At 38.0% G+C, this 12661-nt stretch overlaps 1 protein-coding gene across 2 annotated transcripts in view; it reads left to right on the top strand.

Annotated features, from left to right (window-relative positions):
• Nucleotides 1-12661, top strand: part of TUBGCP3 (tubulin gamma complex associated protein 3) — a 49524-nt gene that overhangs the window by 3782 nt on the left and 33081 nt on the right. For both annotated transcript variants that reach the window (XM_042038765.1, XM_042038775.1), the window contains exons 2-5: nt 6871-6978; nt 8798-8865; nt 11573-11650; nt 12263-12480. In XM_042038765.1, the coding sequence (XP_041894699.1) occupies nt 6871-6978; nt 8798-8865; nt 11573-11650; nt 12263-12480 (472 nt within the window). The remainder of the gene's footprint in view (nt 1-6870; nt 6979-8797; nt 8866-11572; nt 11651-12262; nt 12481-12661) is intronic.

The following is a 12661-nucleotide window of genomic DNA, read 5'->3' as shown; positions in this document are numbered from 1 at the left end:
TCTTTGTATATATGCATTCTCTTTTTTGAAGCAAACTTTACAAGTATTATCAGTGTAGTCTTTGGAAAGTAATTGATGATGTTCAATTACTTTCACAGAGTTGAGGGGCAAAAACCTTAGACACTTAAGAGATCTTTAAATTTAGTAGAGAAGTTTCTACTAACAATTCAAAACAAGAAGCTGAAAACATCCATCTTAAACCTGCTGTGAATGCAAAGTACAAAGTGCTGCTGTAATTGGGTGAAATTTAATGGGTAAATAGTAAAGGAATTGAGGTTCGATGATTTACTGGTTGTTCCTGCCTGTGCATTCCCTGAGTTTCTGCTTGAGAATTTTTGTTCTCCCTTTGTTCCTTCTCAGCACTTATGTGTTATGTTTGTGAGGAAGCTATGGCTTCAGGAGGAGCTGAAGGGTTCTTTTTATATAATGTCTGTATGATAATTGTGCACTTAAGGCTAAGGTGGGATTACTCTCCTTCCAAGTCTGCATTGTACAATCCCCTGCCTGAAGTCTTCCATAAGCCCTCATCAAGGATTTTTTTGCTTCTGTCCACGATGGCCTTAGAAGGCTTCCACCTTCTCTGCTTGTTAAAGATTTATGTTGAAGTTAATTTGTGGTTTGATGGAACATGACTTCAGGGCTCTCAGTGGTGGAGCCATCTTCTCTCTCTTCCCCCTTTTGGGATCATCCCCTGAGTAGATGGCTTGCTTTGTTTCCAGAACCAGTCAGCTGCATAGGCCCAGTTACTGGGATTTTTTAATTTCTTGCAAACAGCTCTGAGAAATCCACTGAGTTACGTGGAAGAATTCTGTTTAGTTGTTTGTTTGTTTGTTTTTAAATTATCTGCCTAAACTTCTTTTTTTTTCTAGAACTAAGGTTTGAAAGCTCTCTGTTTTACTGTGCTCTAGCCAGTCGTCAAGGAGGGGCTTAAAGCTTTCCATGGTGCTGTATGTCTGCATTCAGCCACTGTGGTTAGTTTGGGGTCTCTGCCTCTGCAGTTGGAGCTGTTGCTGACCTCTCTCTTCCACATGTTCTTATACTGTCTAAGAATTACTGTGCTGGCTTTGTATTACCAGTCTTCTGTGTTTTTCCAGGCTATCCACCTCACTTTTATACTTGCGCTTGATCATGCAGGGAGCTTGCAGTAATTTCTATAATTTTTATTTTTCCCCCCCCTATGTTTGTGGACTCCAGCACTTATACAGGGTTGCGTGCCTCTCTTTGGACAGTGATTTTAGTCCTTCTGACTAAGAATTTCTTGTTCTTAGCTGTCTTTCACAAACCTCCTGGTAATCTTAAAACTCTAAGAACTCTTAGTGCCTCCAATGGAAACAAATGGTATTGCTGTAAATATTCAAGCTAAATCTATTTGAGTTTGAATCCTAAAAAGGTTTTTGTGTGCCAAAGTACTATTGGAGGTATGCATACTCTAGAAAGTAAAGTTAGTATTTCAGTCTTTGGGGAGTAGTTTGCTACCTGAAGTCCACACTATGGCCTCAATTTAATCTCCAGAGTCAGTGGCAGTTTTGTTATTGCTGTTTGATTTTGCTTTTTTAAACTCTGAATTATTGGAGTAGATGTTAAAGATTCATGTCGCGGGAAAAGCATAGAGTTCATTCAAAAGGTGATATGGAGGGAGTTTTACCTCTGCTAATAACAGAGCAGATGTGAGTTGACAAAAGAGGCAAAAATTCACAGTGAGGGAAAGTTCTGAAAAGATAGTGACACAGAGTTGCTGGTAGTCCAGTGGGACAGTCCTCGAATAAATCTGTTTACTAACAGTGCAACAAGAGCCAGCCATACTAACAGAATTAAAGAATAGTTATGTTTCCTGTGCTGTGCTTCAAAGTTTGTGGACAACTTCCAAGTAAGGAAAGGTATGGGAGTGTGTGTGGCTTGGGCTTTATTTTGTGCTTATGTTGGTTTAATTTCCTTGTAGGAAAGGAGTCTGGAGACTAGAAAAACAATTAACAATAATTTTAAAATGCTTCAACTAAAAAGTTGCATCAGCAGAAGAGAAGTTTAAGGTAGTTGACTAAATCAGAAGACTGATGTAAAATTAATTTTTTTTCAGGTATACTTCATAGAATCATAGAAAGGCTTCGCTTGGAAGGTACCCTAAAGATCATCTAGTTCCAACCCTGCTGCCATGGGATGGGACCCCTTCCACTATACCAGGTTGCTCAAAACCCATCCAGCCTGGCCTTGAACACTTCCAGGATAGGACATCCACAACTTCTCTTGGCAATGTGTTGTAGTATCTCACCATCCTCACCGTAAAGAATTTCTTCCCAGCATGTTGTCTAAACGTCTTTTATTTTAAAATCATTCCCCCTTGTCCTATTACTATCTGCCTATGTAAAAAGTTGCTCTCCCTCTTTTTTTATAACCGTTTTTTATAACATTTAAGTACTGAAAGGCCACAATAAGGTCTCTGCACAGAGCCTTCTCTTCTCCAGGTTGGACAACCCCAGCTCTTTCAGCCTGGCTTCTCAGGAGAGGTGCTCCAGCCCTTTGACCATCTTTGTGGCCTCCTGTGGACCTGCTCTTAGCAGGTCCACATCTTTCTGGTGCTGGGGACCCCAGAGCTGGATGCAGCAGTGCAGGTGGGGTCTCACAAGGTCACAGTGAAGGAGAGAACCACCTCCCTTGACCTCCTGGCCACTCCTCTTTTGATGCAGCCCAAGATGTATTTGGGCCTTCTGGTCTGTGAGTACACATTGCTGCATCATGTCCTGCTCTTCATCCATGAGAACTCCCAAGTCCTTCTCTGCAGGCTGCTCTCAGTGGGTTCTGCTGGTCTGCAGTTGTCTGGGATTGCCTCAACCCAGTGCAGCACCTTGCATGTCATAACCAGGCTGGTCCTAAAATTGCACAATTCAAACCCAGCGTTTTCTACAGGAACAAGCTCACAGTGCGCATAGATTCTCATCAAGAGCAAAATAGTAACGCTAAGGGCATTTGAGGCTAGTCTTCCAGTTTATCACTGTATGCCATGTTAATGCAATTGCTTTTCCCCCAGGTAATGCTTCATAGTAATGTAGAACATTGATATGGGTAAAACAGAGGATGTACAGCAGCATTACTGTCTTGACAAACATAATATGTACTCATGGTATATGTGAGAAGGTGGAAAGTTTTACAGCTTTTCTTCCCAGCTTAGTTTTGCAACAATAGCACATTAGGCATTTTGTAAACACTTTCTTACAGGAAAGAAGTTAGTTGCTTGGGGTTTTTTTTCTTCAGCAGGTGTTTTTGGCAGCATCTGTATCTGAGTAGTTTGCAGCAATAATTTTTACCTGGTCAGTGGCACTCCTACAGCACTGAATGCAGTTTAGAGCGTAATTGTTTTACGATAATTTTGTATTGTGTTTAAGGAAAATAGTTGTCTGGGATGATGGACAGCTGACTGGAGAGTTTGCTAATCTTTGAAGTCTTTCAAGAAAGTGATTACTGTTTGGTTTAGCTACACTTTCTTTAGCATAGTCCTGTAGTTTAGAAATTGTTTATAGACATATTTAAATAACTAAATGTCTTCTTTCCAGGAAACAAGGTTTCTCACAATGATACATTAATATTTGGAAAACCTACTACTTAGGTTTTTCAGGACTTCCCCTGCCCCCTTTTGGAAACTTAATTGATCTGTAACCAACCTTGTTTAAAGAAATGTGTAAGAATATAAACTGAATTTCAGTTCTCTTCCTTAAAATTATAGGCAATGTTAGAAGCTTCTTTATGGCAAAAGTCTTTCTGAATTTCAGTATGTCCTCTGAAGTACTGTCCTCTTGCAGTTGTATTGGCTAATTATCGCTTTGTCTCCCGATCTTTTACTTTAAATATTATCTTTGGTCCTATTTCTCCTTGCTGTCTTTATAACCAGAATCTTTCTGTGCATTGCTCCTATATTTTTTTTTTCATGTGCTTTAAAGTGCTGTTATCTGCCTTTTGAAGTAGTCAAATTCTAATACTGCATTGTGTGTAGGAAAGTTTGAATGGCTGTGTGGAGTATAGATCTTTGAAGAATTGGTGGGTTGCTTTGTTCAAAGGAGACAGTCTTTAAGTTTTCATTTTTTTTCTTGTGATTCACAAGTGCCAGTTCTCTATTCAGCTGTGTGGCTGCTTATCAGTATCGTTAATTGTGTGTGTATTACTTAAGGGATATAGTCTGAGGAGACGTGGCTGGCTGTCTGCATTCTCTGCTGTGATCGGACCTCTGGAAATCAAGCCATGATCAATGTTGTTTGCCCCCCTTCAGCTCTCAGACAGCTGCATCAGATATATTGAGCTTCCCGTTATGTAACAGAGCCATGCTGTAATCATTTTCTGATGAAGGATGTTCAAATAGATAGATGGCTGTATATTTAAAGTACGTCTGCTGTCGTAATGATGATTCTTTGAGGAGGGAAGCAATTAAATGTGCCTATTAGTTATAAGTGATGTGAATTTTTATTGTATTGACACATACCTGTATTAAGTTATGTTTAATCACTTTAGGTACTGAAGTTATTTTACGAATTCGTGAGAAATAATCTGCTGAAGAAACACCCACAGCAGGGAATTTTTTTTGTAAAAGAGAAGCTGGACTTGATATGAATAAAATATTAAAATCTGAATTAAATAAAATAGAAAACCTGTCTTGCTACAGAACTGTTGAATTGCTGGTACAAATCAGCAATGTATAAAGAGCAGATCACTTTTTCCATGTTGTCAGTAGTGTAACAAGTTTAAAAAGCAGGACTTGTTGGATGGAATTGTAGTCTTCCAACTAGAGATCTTTCTCAGATGCTTTGTTAGGGCAGTATGGAAAGGATTATGCTAAGTTTCAGTGCTTTAACTAGTGTTGCTATGGGTGCTGTTGAAATAGAAGGTCATTACAGAAGGTAATAGATTTTCATTAAAACTGCCCCATTACAGGAAAAACTTGCCCCTTTCCTATCTGCTGCCAAGTACACAGTTGAGGAATTAACAGAGCATATGTTGTTTGGGATAACTTAGTGCCAGTATTTGACTTTAATTGACCATGCAGAATATTTTTTGAAATCTTGAGTTCTGTTATGATGTGCATTAAACTTAAGAATTACACAGAAATACTTCCTCATATTTAACTCTTCACACCTGGTTTCTAAGTAGCTGCACTGTTAAATTTTTATATTTGTATTTGCAAGACATATTGCAATTGAAAGGTTGCTTAGTCTAACAGTAGAGGAGGCATTTAAGTCATAGAGATTTGTGACCTTACAGTAGTCTGGATATTGGCATTTTCTTCTCTGACAATAGAACAATACTCTTGCTCCTTCTGTAGGCCAGTATTGTCAAATACTGTTAAATGTTAGTGATTTTGTCTGAGCAGACTGTTTTCCTGATTGTGTGAGGTATTTCTTTGTGTGAATTGGTTAATGCTTGCTGTTCTACAGTTGTATTCTGGTAGAGTAGGACCAATGGGTGATATTTATAGTACAAGACAGTATAAAATGCACATTCAAAAAGAATGTAGGGCATTCAAAGACAATCTAGCGCGTTGTGATTTTCAAATTTCAAACTTCTTTCTGTAATTTTTTGATGATCTTAATGCATTTAATAATTGACTCTTAGTATCTCCCTGGTGATTTTTTTTTTTCAATTGTAAATACTAGTTAATTTAAGACATTATAAATGCATAAAATATTTCTCCTTCTAGTGGTCCTTCACCTTATTTCATTTTTCTGTTCCTTTTGTATGTATTTGTCTTGACCAGCATCCATGGTTTTTCCTTGGCCCAACCTTTGCTGCATTACTCGGCAATTTTCCCTGAAGGCTGACTGCTCAACTGGCTAAATAAAACACATGAGGACCTGGTGCATTTGCACACATAATGTTATATACAGAACAGACAATATGCAGAATTGCTTAGATGTTTTTTTTTTCCTGAAGTAAAAAGATTCAAATACAGGACAAACACACTTGGATTTCTTCTGTACCTTTTTCCTTGTGTTACTACAGTTGTTTCTATATAAGGAATAAAAATGTGTCTGACCCTTTAAAAGGGCACTTGACGTGTCTGTAGGCTTATTGTTTGATTTTTCAGGTCAATACATGGGAATATGACTATGCTGTAGAGGCATTGATAGTGACCTGGCCCTGTCTTAGTGTTACCAGACTGTTAGTTTTCCCGGAAAGCAAGATACTTGCACTAAAACAGTGCTTTTCAACAACAAGATTAAAGATAGAATTATTGCATGAGGAAGATGCAGTGGAAAGAGGTCACTGACTTGTGACCTCTGTGTTAGTGTCCACATTATGCATTGGGATGTGATGCTGATATCTCTGAGCTGGCTTTGAACCAAAGGATGAAACCATGCAAACTGTTTGAAACAAAACCAAACCTAAAAGCAAGATGCAAACTGGTAAAACCACTATTGTGGATATCTGAGTGAAGATCCACAGGTCGGTGGTGAAGGTGACTATTGGTGTGGTGTGTGAACTGAACCGTGTGACTGTGTGCCAAGTCCCACAGCATTTCTGTCTGTGAGGATGGGCAGAGCCAGCTAAGCGTGCAAATGCTCTCTAATAACTGGGTAGACCTAAGTGTCTCTTTCAGCACAGAATAGGAAAGGCTTATTCACAAATTTTGGTGCAGTTATTTGTGGAGTGTGTACAGGTGAGTATGTTTGAAATATCGCATTAATACTGTGCTAAACTGGGTAAACTGGACTTTACTGCCCTCTGGTTAGAAGTGTGTTTAAGAATTACAGCACAGCATTATCAAATCTAAGCCAGGTACGTTTATGCTGCTTTCAGACATAGCAGTTGTAATCTCATGTCTCACTTTTTTTAAATTAGTTTTAATAGAACTTTAGCATTCTCCTTAACTGAGTTTTCTTTTTCTTTCAGCTGATGCAGCCCAACAGTTTCAGTATGCAGTGAGAGTTATTGGAAGCAATTTTGCTCCCACTGTTGAGCGTGATGAATTTCTTGTAGCGGAGAAAATCAAGAAAGAACGTAAGTGTATCCTTTTCTTTTCTTAGAAATACAAAGTTCTTACGAAGTTAACCTGATTATTTCTCTGAAAAGGGGATAACTCTGCCTCACAGATATTATTAATGCTTACTTCCTGAATATCTCATGGTGTAAATTCCATTAATTTCCTAGTGAATATTCCTGAGTGATTGTATTCACAGCTCAGATTTTTCTGAATATTCAGCTTAGACTTTCCTTGCTGCTTTGTATCTTAGCCACTATGAAGACAAATTAAAATTAAAACTGCACTCCTTTCACCTTAGTACTGGGAATTTATGAATTCATAGTTTTTTTTAGAAGATTAAAAGACTGATATTTTTGAGATGTGCACTTCAGGAATATTACACCTTGGCACAATTAACTTCATGAGCACCTGGTGAAACTTGCTGAATGAGTGTCCTGGGAACTGATGGAATAGTTTGTGACTTACCTGATACTACTTGCCTTCAGTTCTCTGAGTTTTCTGCAGCCACCTTCTTAAAACTAAAATCATAGACCATGACTTTGTAAGGGATGTTGCAGTTCCATTCCATTGTGCTCTGTGCTGCTCTGAGTCAAGTGTGGCACTGTGTGTATCCAGAGGGGATGTGATGAATTCTTGAAAAGCCAAATACTGCTTTCAGCAGGTTCTGCTGCACAGTAGCATGTCCAGAAACAATTACTGGAATTGTGCAAATGAAATTAAAGCTTCATATTTGAGCTTTGAATATTGAGAGATTGAATTAGGATAATTGACGTCAGTGACTGTAACTGTTTTAAGGTTCATGTGTATTTTTCTGCTAATGCAGAGCTTCCATGACTTGCTGATAGACACATAAGCCCATTAAAATTCCTCTATCTACAGCTCCAAAACACTGGAATCTACAATATATACTTTTTGCCATGCTTTGGCTACTTGTAGCCAGCACAGCATGTATTCTTTGGACCTGTTGTCAGTTTTCTGAAGAGCACTGTCTCCCTCATCCTCCTTCTCCCCAGCTTCAGCTTTTAGGCTTATGCTAGTGGTCATGTAACAAGTGACTGGATATATATCCTTCTAACTTTACATTTATTTTGGAGATACCACGCAGGAAGTGACTTAGTTGTCAAAGTGTACTTACCAGTGACATTTGATGTTAATTAACATTTCTAACATTTAATAGCTATTTTTCTTATCACTGAAGCTTCTTCAGATGTTTTTATCACCTTGGTTTTCTTTTAACATGGCCCTTTCTGATGTAATACAGCTTTTTAAAGAAATCATACTTGGAAGAGGTGTCTCCTCTGAGAAGAAACTTCTGTAACTGGCATCGATTTGAGACTATTATTTTTTGTAATACATAAAAGTTGTGTGACCCTGGAGTTCTGCCTAACTTGCAGCAAATGGCATTACTACTTTTTTTCCTTCATTTTATTGCCTAAAATAGAAACAATTGCACTCTAGTTTTGGAGCAATCACATGTAGTTTTTTTAACTTTTTTTAATGCATATCTGATTTCAGTTGTGTCTTCAGTCCCTTAGGTCCCTAAACCTACTGAATGGCAGCCTAGAGTTTAAAAGGACACTTAATTAGAAAATGCATATTTTGATTGAGCTAAGACAAGCCAGTACTTACATTGAATCACTTCCATTGCAAGAGTTCTCAGGGCTGGAATGCAGATAAGATAAGAACAGGCAAAGTGTTTAAGTAAATACAATGGAACAGTCCAGCATCATTATGCTTTCTTGGCTGCCTTTTATAATTTATCACAAGTATCTGTTAAGATGTGACTGTTACTCTTCTTTCAAACTTTTAATCTACGTTTCTTTGTTTTTTTAATAGTTGTACGACAAAGAAGGGAAGCAGATGCTGCTTTGTTTTCAGAACTCTACAGAAAACTCGGTTCACAGGTAGTTTAATAAGTGTGTAAAGAGTAAAGAAACTGAAAGCAGTCATAAGCATCCTTCTGATGTTAGAGTTGTTTTGGAGAGTGCTTAGGTCATAAACAATATTTTTTCTGGGAAGATGGTCAAGTACTGGAACAGCTTGCCTAGGAAAGTTGTGGAGTCTCCATCCTTGGAGACAGTCAAAACCTGACTGGACACAGTCATGGGCAACCTGCTGTAGATGACCATGCTTTAAACGGGGATTGGACCAGACAGTGTTTAGAGATGCCTTTCAACCCTATATTTTTAGTATTTGATTCCAGTTATATGAAGGGGTACTTCATATGAAGAAAGGAATTCTGTAAAAGTCAAGTGTTCATTTAATATATAAAACTGATGAATTTTCTCATCATTTATTTTACAGAAATGTCTTGCAGGATATTGATTTTACTAGTCTAGTATTCTCATGCATCTGAATTTTTAAGTGCTCCAAGTCTTTAATGTTGAAGGTTAAGGGTTTGCTGACTTGGGTGGCTCTAACACCAGTGTTAATCAAAGAATACGGCATGCCAGTATTCTGAAAAAAAGATGTTAGCATGTAGAAAACCTGAGTTTAACACGATAATGCCAAGATTAAGATTATAAAAAAGGTACTCTGTGGAGAGTATCGCTATTCAGAAATTGGTTCTCCTGCTGCCCTCTTCCATACTTGACTTACCCGTTACTTTGTTAGTGTTTGGAGATCAAGTTACTGAGTAAGTCTTCCTGGTTTCGGTATCCTGTGTGTTTGTGTATTATTTGCACTGGTTTGTACAGCAGAGCACTCATTTGCAGATGATTCTTAATACAGACTTTCTGTAACATGTTTCTGTAGCTTATGTACTGCACTGCCATTTGGCAAGCAAAGTGCTGCAGAGCATGATGACTAATCTTTGGAACAAAATGCCTTGCCTGTGTTACATGTTTGGTTATTCTTCTGAATGTAATGCAGGCTATCTCCTGGTATTTTACTGCCTCCTCAAACATTGAAGGTTCCTTTAACCCTTTTTTTCCCCCTCTGCTAGCGTCTTGTGTCTGTGAAATGGTATCATGACTTCTTTAAAATTCACACTACAATTATTGTTCAATTTGCTGTTAGGTTTATTACTAAAGCTGTGCAATCATTTTTTTTTTCCTGCAAGCATAGGGAAGGGCATAAAGGGATACACGTTTTCTGAATCAACGAGATTTTCTGCTTCCAACAATTCTCTTGAAAGCAGTTAGGAGAAAAAAAAGCATGTGTGAATATGTTTTAACTTTGTTTCATCTATTACTCCAAACAGAAAAGGAGGTCAGTGCTTATTTTTATGGCAGCCTGCCAGTTGAGTAAACTGCACTTCTTGGAGCACTTGGATTTATTCTATCCTGGCCAGTAGAAGAACCAGTAATGTTGCTGCTCCTTCTTTACCGCTTGTTAATTAGTTGCTGTATTAGTTACCTGCAACAGATGCGATACCGCTACTTTTTGCTTGTTTTTGAGATCAAAGCCGAAGATAATCAACTTGTGCCTACGTAATAATATAGAATGTCCCCTTTTACTCTTCTATAACAAAGTAGGTTTGATTAGTGGGCTCTGTCATGAAGAAAGGAATGCTTCATGTTCAAAATTCTTAGACCATGTAATACATAGGCACTAAATGCCTAATTTGCAGGAGGTAGGAAAATCAGAAAATTGAAAAAATGAAAATGTTTAAAAAAAATTTCAAAGTGACCTTGAAAGTGCTTTTTGCAAGACTGATAGCATTGAATTATGTCGCTTCATACAGGATGGAGTCTGTGTTGAATCTTGATATGACTCAAGTTTGCTTTATATTCAACATTGCTTAGTATTGCAGATCATAGCCTGATCAATATTGTGAGAGAATTTGTATGAGTTTCTTTGACTCAACTTAATGTCCATCATATGGTTCTATGCCCCTGGTAAATTCAGGTACAAGTGTTAGTGTCACAGAACTATGGAGTAACATATCTAGGAACATGCATATTTAAAATAAATAGTTTTAGTACTTGCCTTCACTTTGAAGTATTCTGTTTGTAGCTTGGGCTTTAGCTGAAGCTTTCTGCTGAGATCTAAAACTGCTGACAGTCTTATTCTAACAGTCTGTATGTGTCTGCTAAAGACTGTATTGTGTATTTCTCAAGTTTCATATTGACAGTGTCTCTATCTTACGCTGTGAAAATTTTGGTAGCTCTGTTAAATGGCATTTAAAGTAATAGAAATTTAAACCCTCACTTTTGAGGCCTCTGTAAAGGAGAGTGGAGGGGAAAAAGGAGAAAAGACAATTCCTTGCTAAAAACTTCACCAAGAGTTTTCCTTCTTCATGTTTGGGTTAAATTAATGGCTGCAAATGAGATGTTTTAAGTGGTGAGAGTGTGTGGGAATGCTGGTAACAGTTCAGCTCTGTATAAACCTCATTCTTAGTAGCTATGAATTTTAAATTGAGCCTGCTTGCTGATCTCAGAGGAGGTGAGAATTCATGATTTGAACACAGTGGAAAAGATTCATAAAATTAACAATACAGAGGCTGCACTGCACATTCCCAGTTTATTCAAGAATGTGGTTCTGAGTTAGTCTCATTTATTTGGAAAGTTTATTTATATGCATATATATTAGGAAGTTGGATAATTAAAAAGAATCCTGTTATTATCAAGAGTTAAGCTTATTTATGTTTGTCTTCATCTTTTTTTGAAGGGCATTTTGAAAAACAAATGGTCAATACTCTACCTCCTGCTTAGCCTTAGTGAAGATCCACGTAAACAGTCTAACAAGGTAGGTGAGGAGACTTTTGTTGCTTCTGAGAGATAGTAAATGTGTGTCACTTATTTTCGATGTCTTCAAGAATCATTATCCAGACTTAACCAATATCTCAGGTTGTTTTCATGGTATCTGTGTGTGAGACTGAAAGGAAGAAAACACTTAAGTATCTGTAATATTTGGTGTAGTTTTCTTACACTATGTAAATGTAAAAATATGAGCTGTCCAACACGTGTAGCTGAAGTTGTGACTGTATTAGATGGGTGTTTTTTATGTTTGCCTTCTGCTTGAGGGTGTGATGTCTGCTCATGTGATAATGAGTTTTAAATGGAGTTAGGGAAAGCACAATGCAGTTGCAGCTCAGCTAGCACCAAAGTGCTTTTTGCAGCTATTGCTAATGACAATTTGCAGGCAAAAAGAAGTTGTATTGCTAAAAGTACTGTTGCTCACTGTAAGGCACTTTTTTCCATCATAATTGCATCAGCAAAGTTTTCTTTGCATATACGTGATGTTCAGGTATTTCTTGTGTTCTTGATATTACACGCCTGTTAACTGAAGATGTGACTTAAAGCAATTCCCACATCTTTTTTTTAAATTATTCCTCTCTTCAAATCCTTATCTTTTCAGGTGTCAAGTTATGCCACGCTTTTTGCTCAAGCATTGCCACGGGATGCTCACTCAACCCCTTATTACTATGCCAGGCCTCAGACCCTTCCACTGAATTACCAAGACCGCAGTGCTCAGTCTGCCCAGAGTTCCTGCAGCATGGGGAGCAGTGGGATCAGCAGCATCAGCCTGTATGCCCTAAATGGGCCAACACCAACTCCACAATCACTCATTCCAGGGTAAACTTTACCTTACTGATAGGTTTGGAGAAGACTCGCCTTTTTTCTTTTTTTTTTTTTTCTCCTCCACTCTCTGCTTTTGCATGCCACTGGAAATTCTGCTTTAGGTGCAGAGAAACAGAGTTCCTGAGCTGAACAGTTCAGAGTATCAGCTGCTGGCATATGACCATATGAAGCCATA

This window comes from Corvus kubaryi, unplaced genomic scaffold (assembly GCF_017639235.1).
Source record: "Corvus kubaryi isolate FWS band 111438036 unplaced genomic scaffold, C.kubaryi_AGA036_p1.0 133, whole genome shotgun sequence".
NCBI lineage: Eukaryota > Metazoa > Chordata > Aves > Passeriformes > Corvidae > Corvus > Corvus kubaryi.
This window is presented reverse-complemented; position numbering and strand designations above follow the sequence as displayed.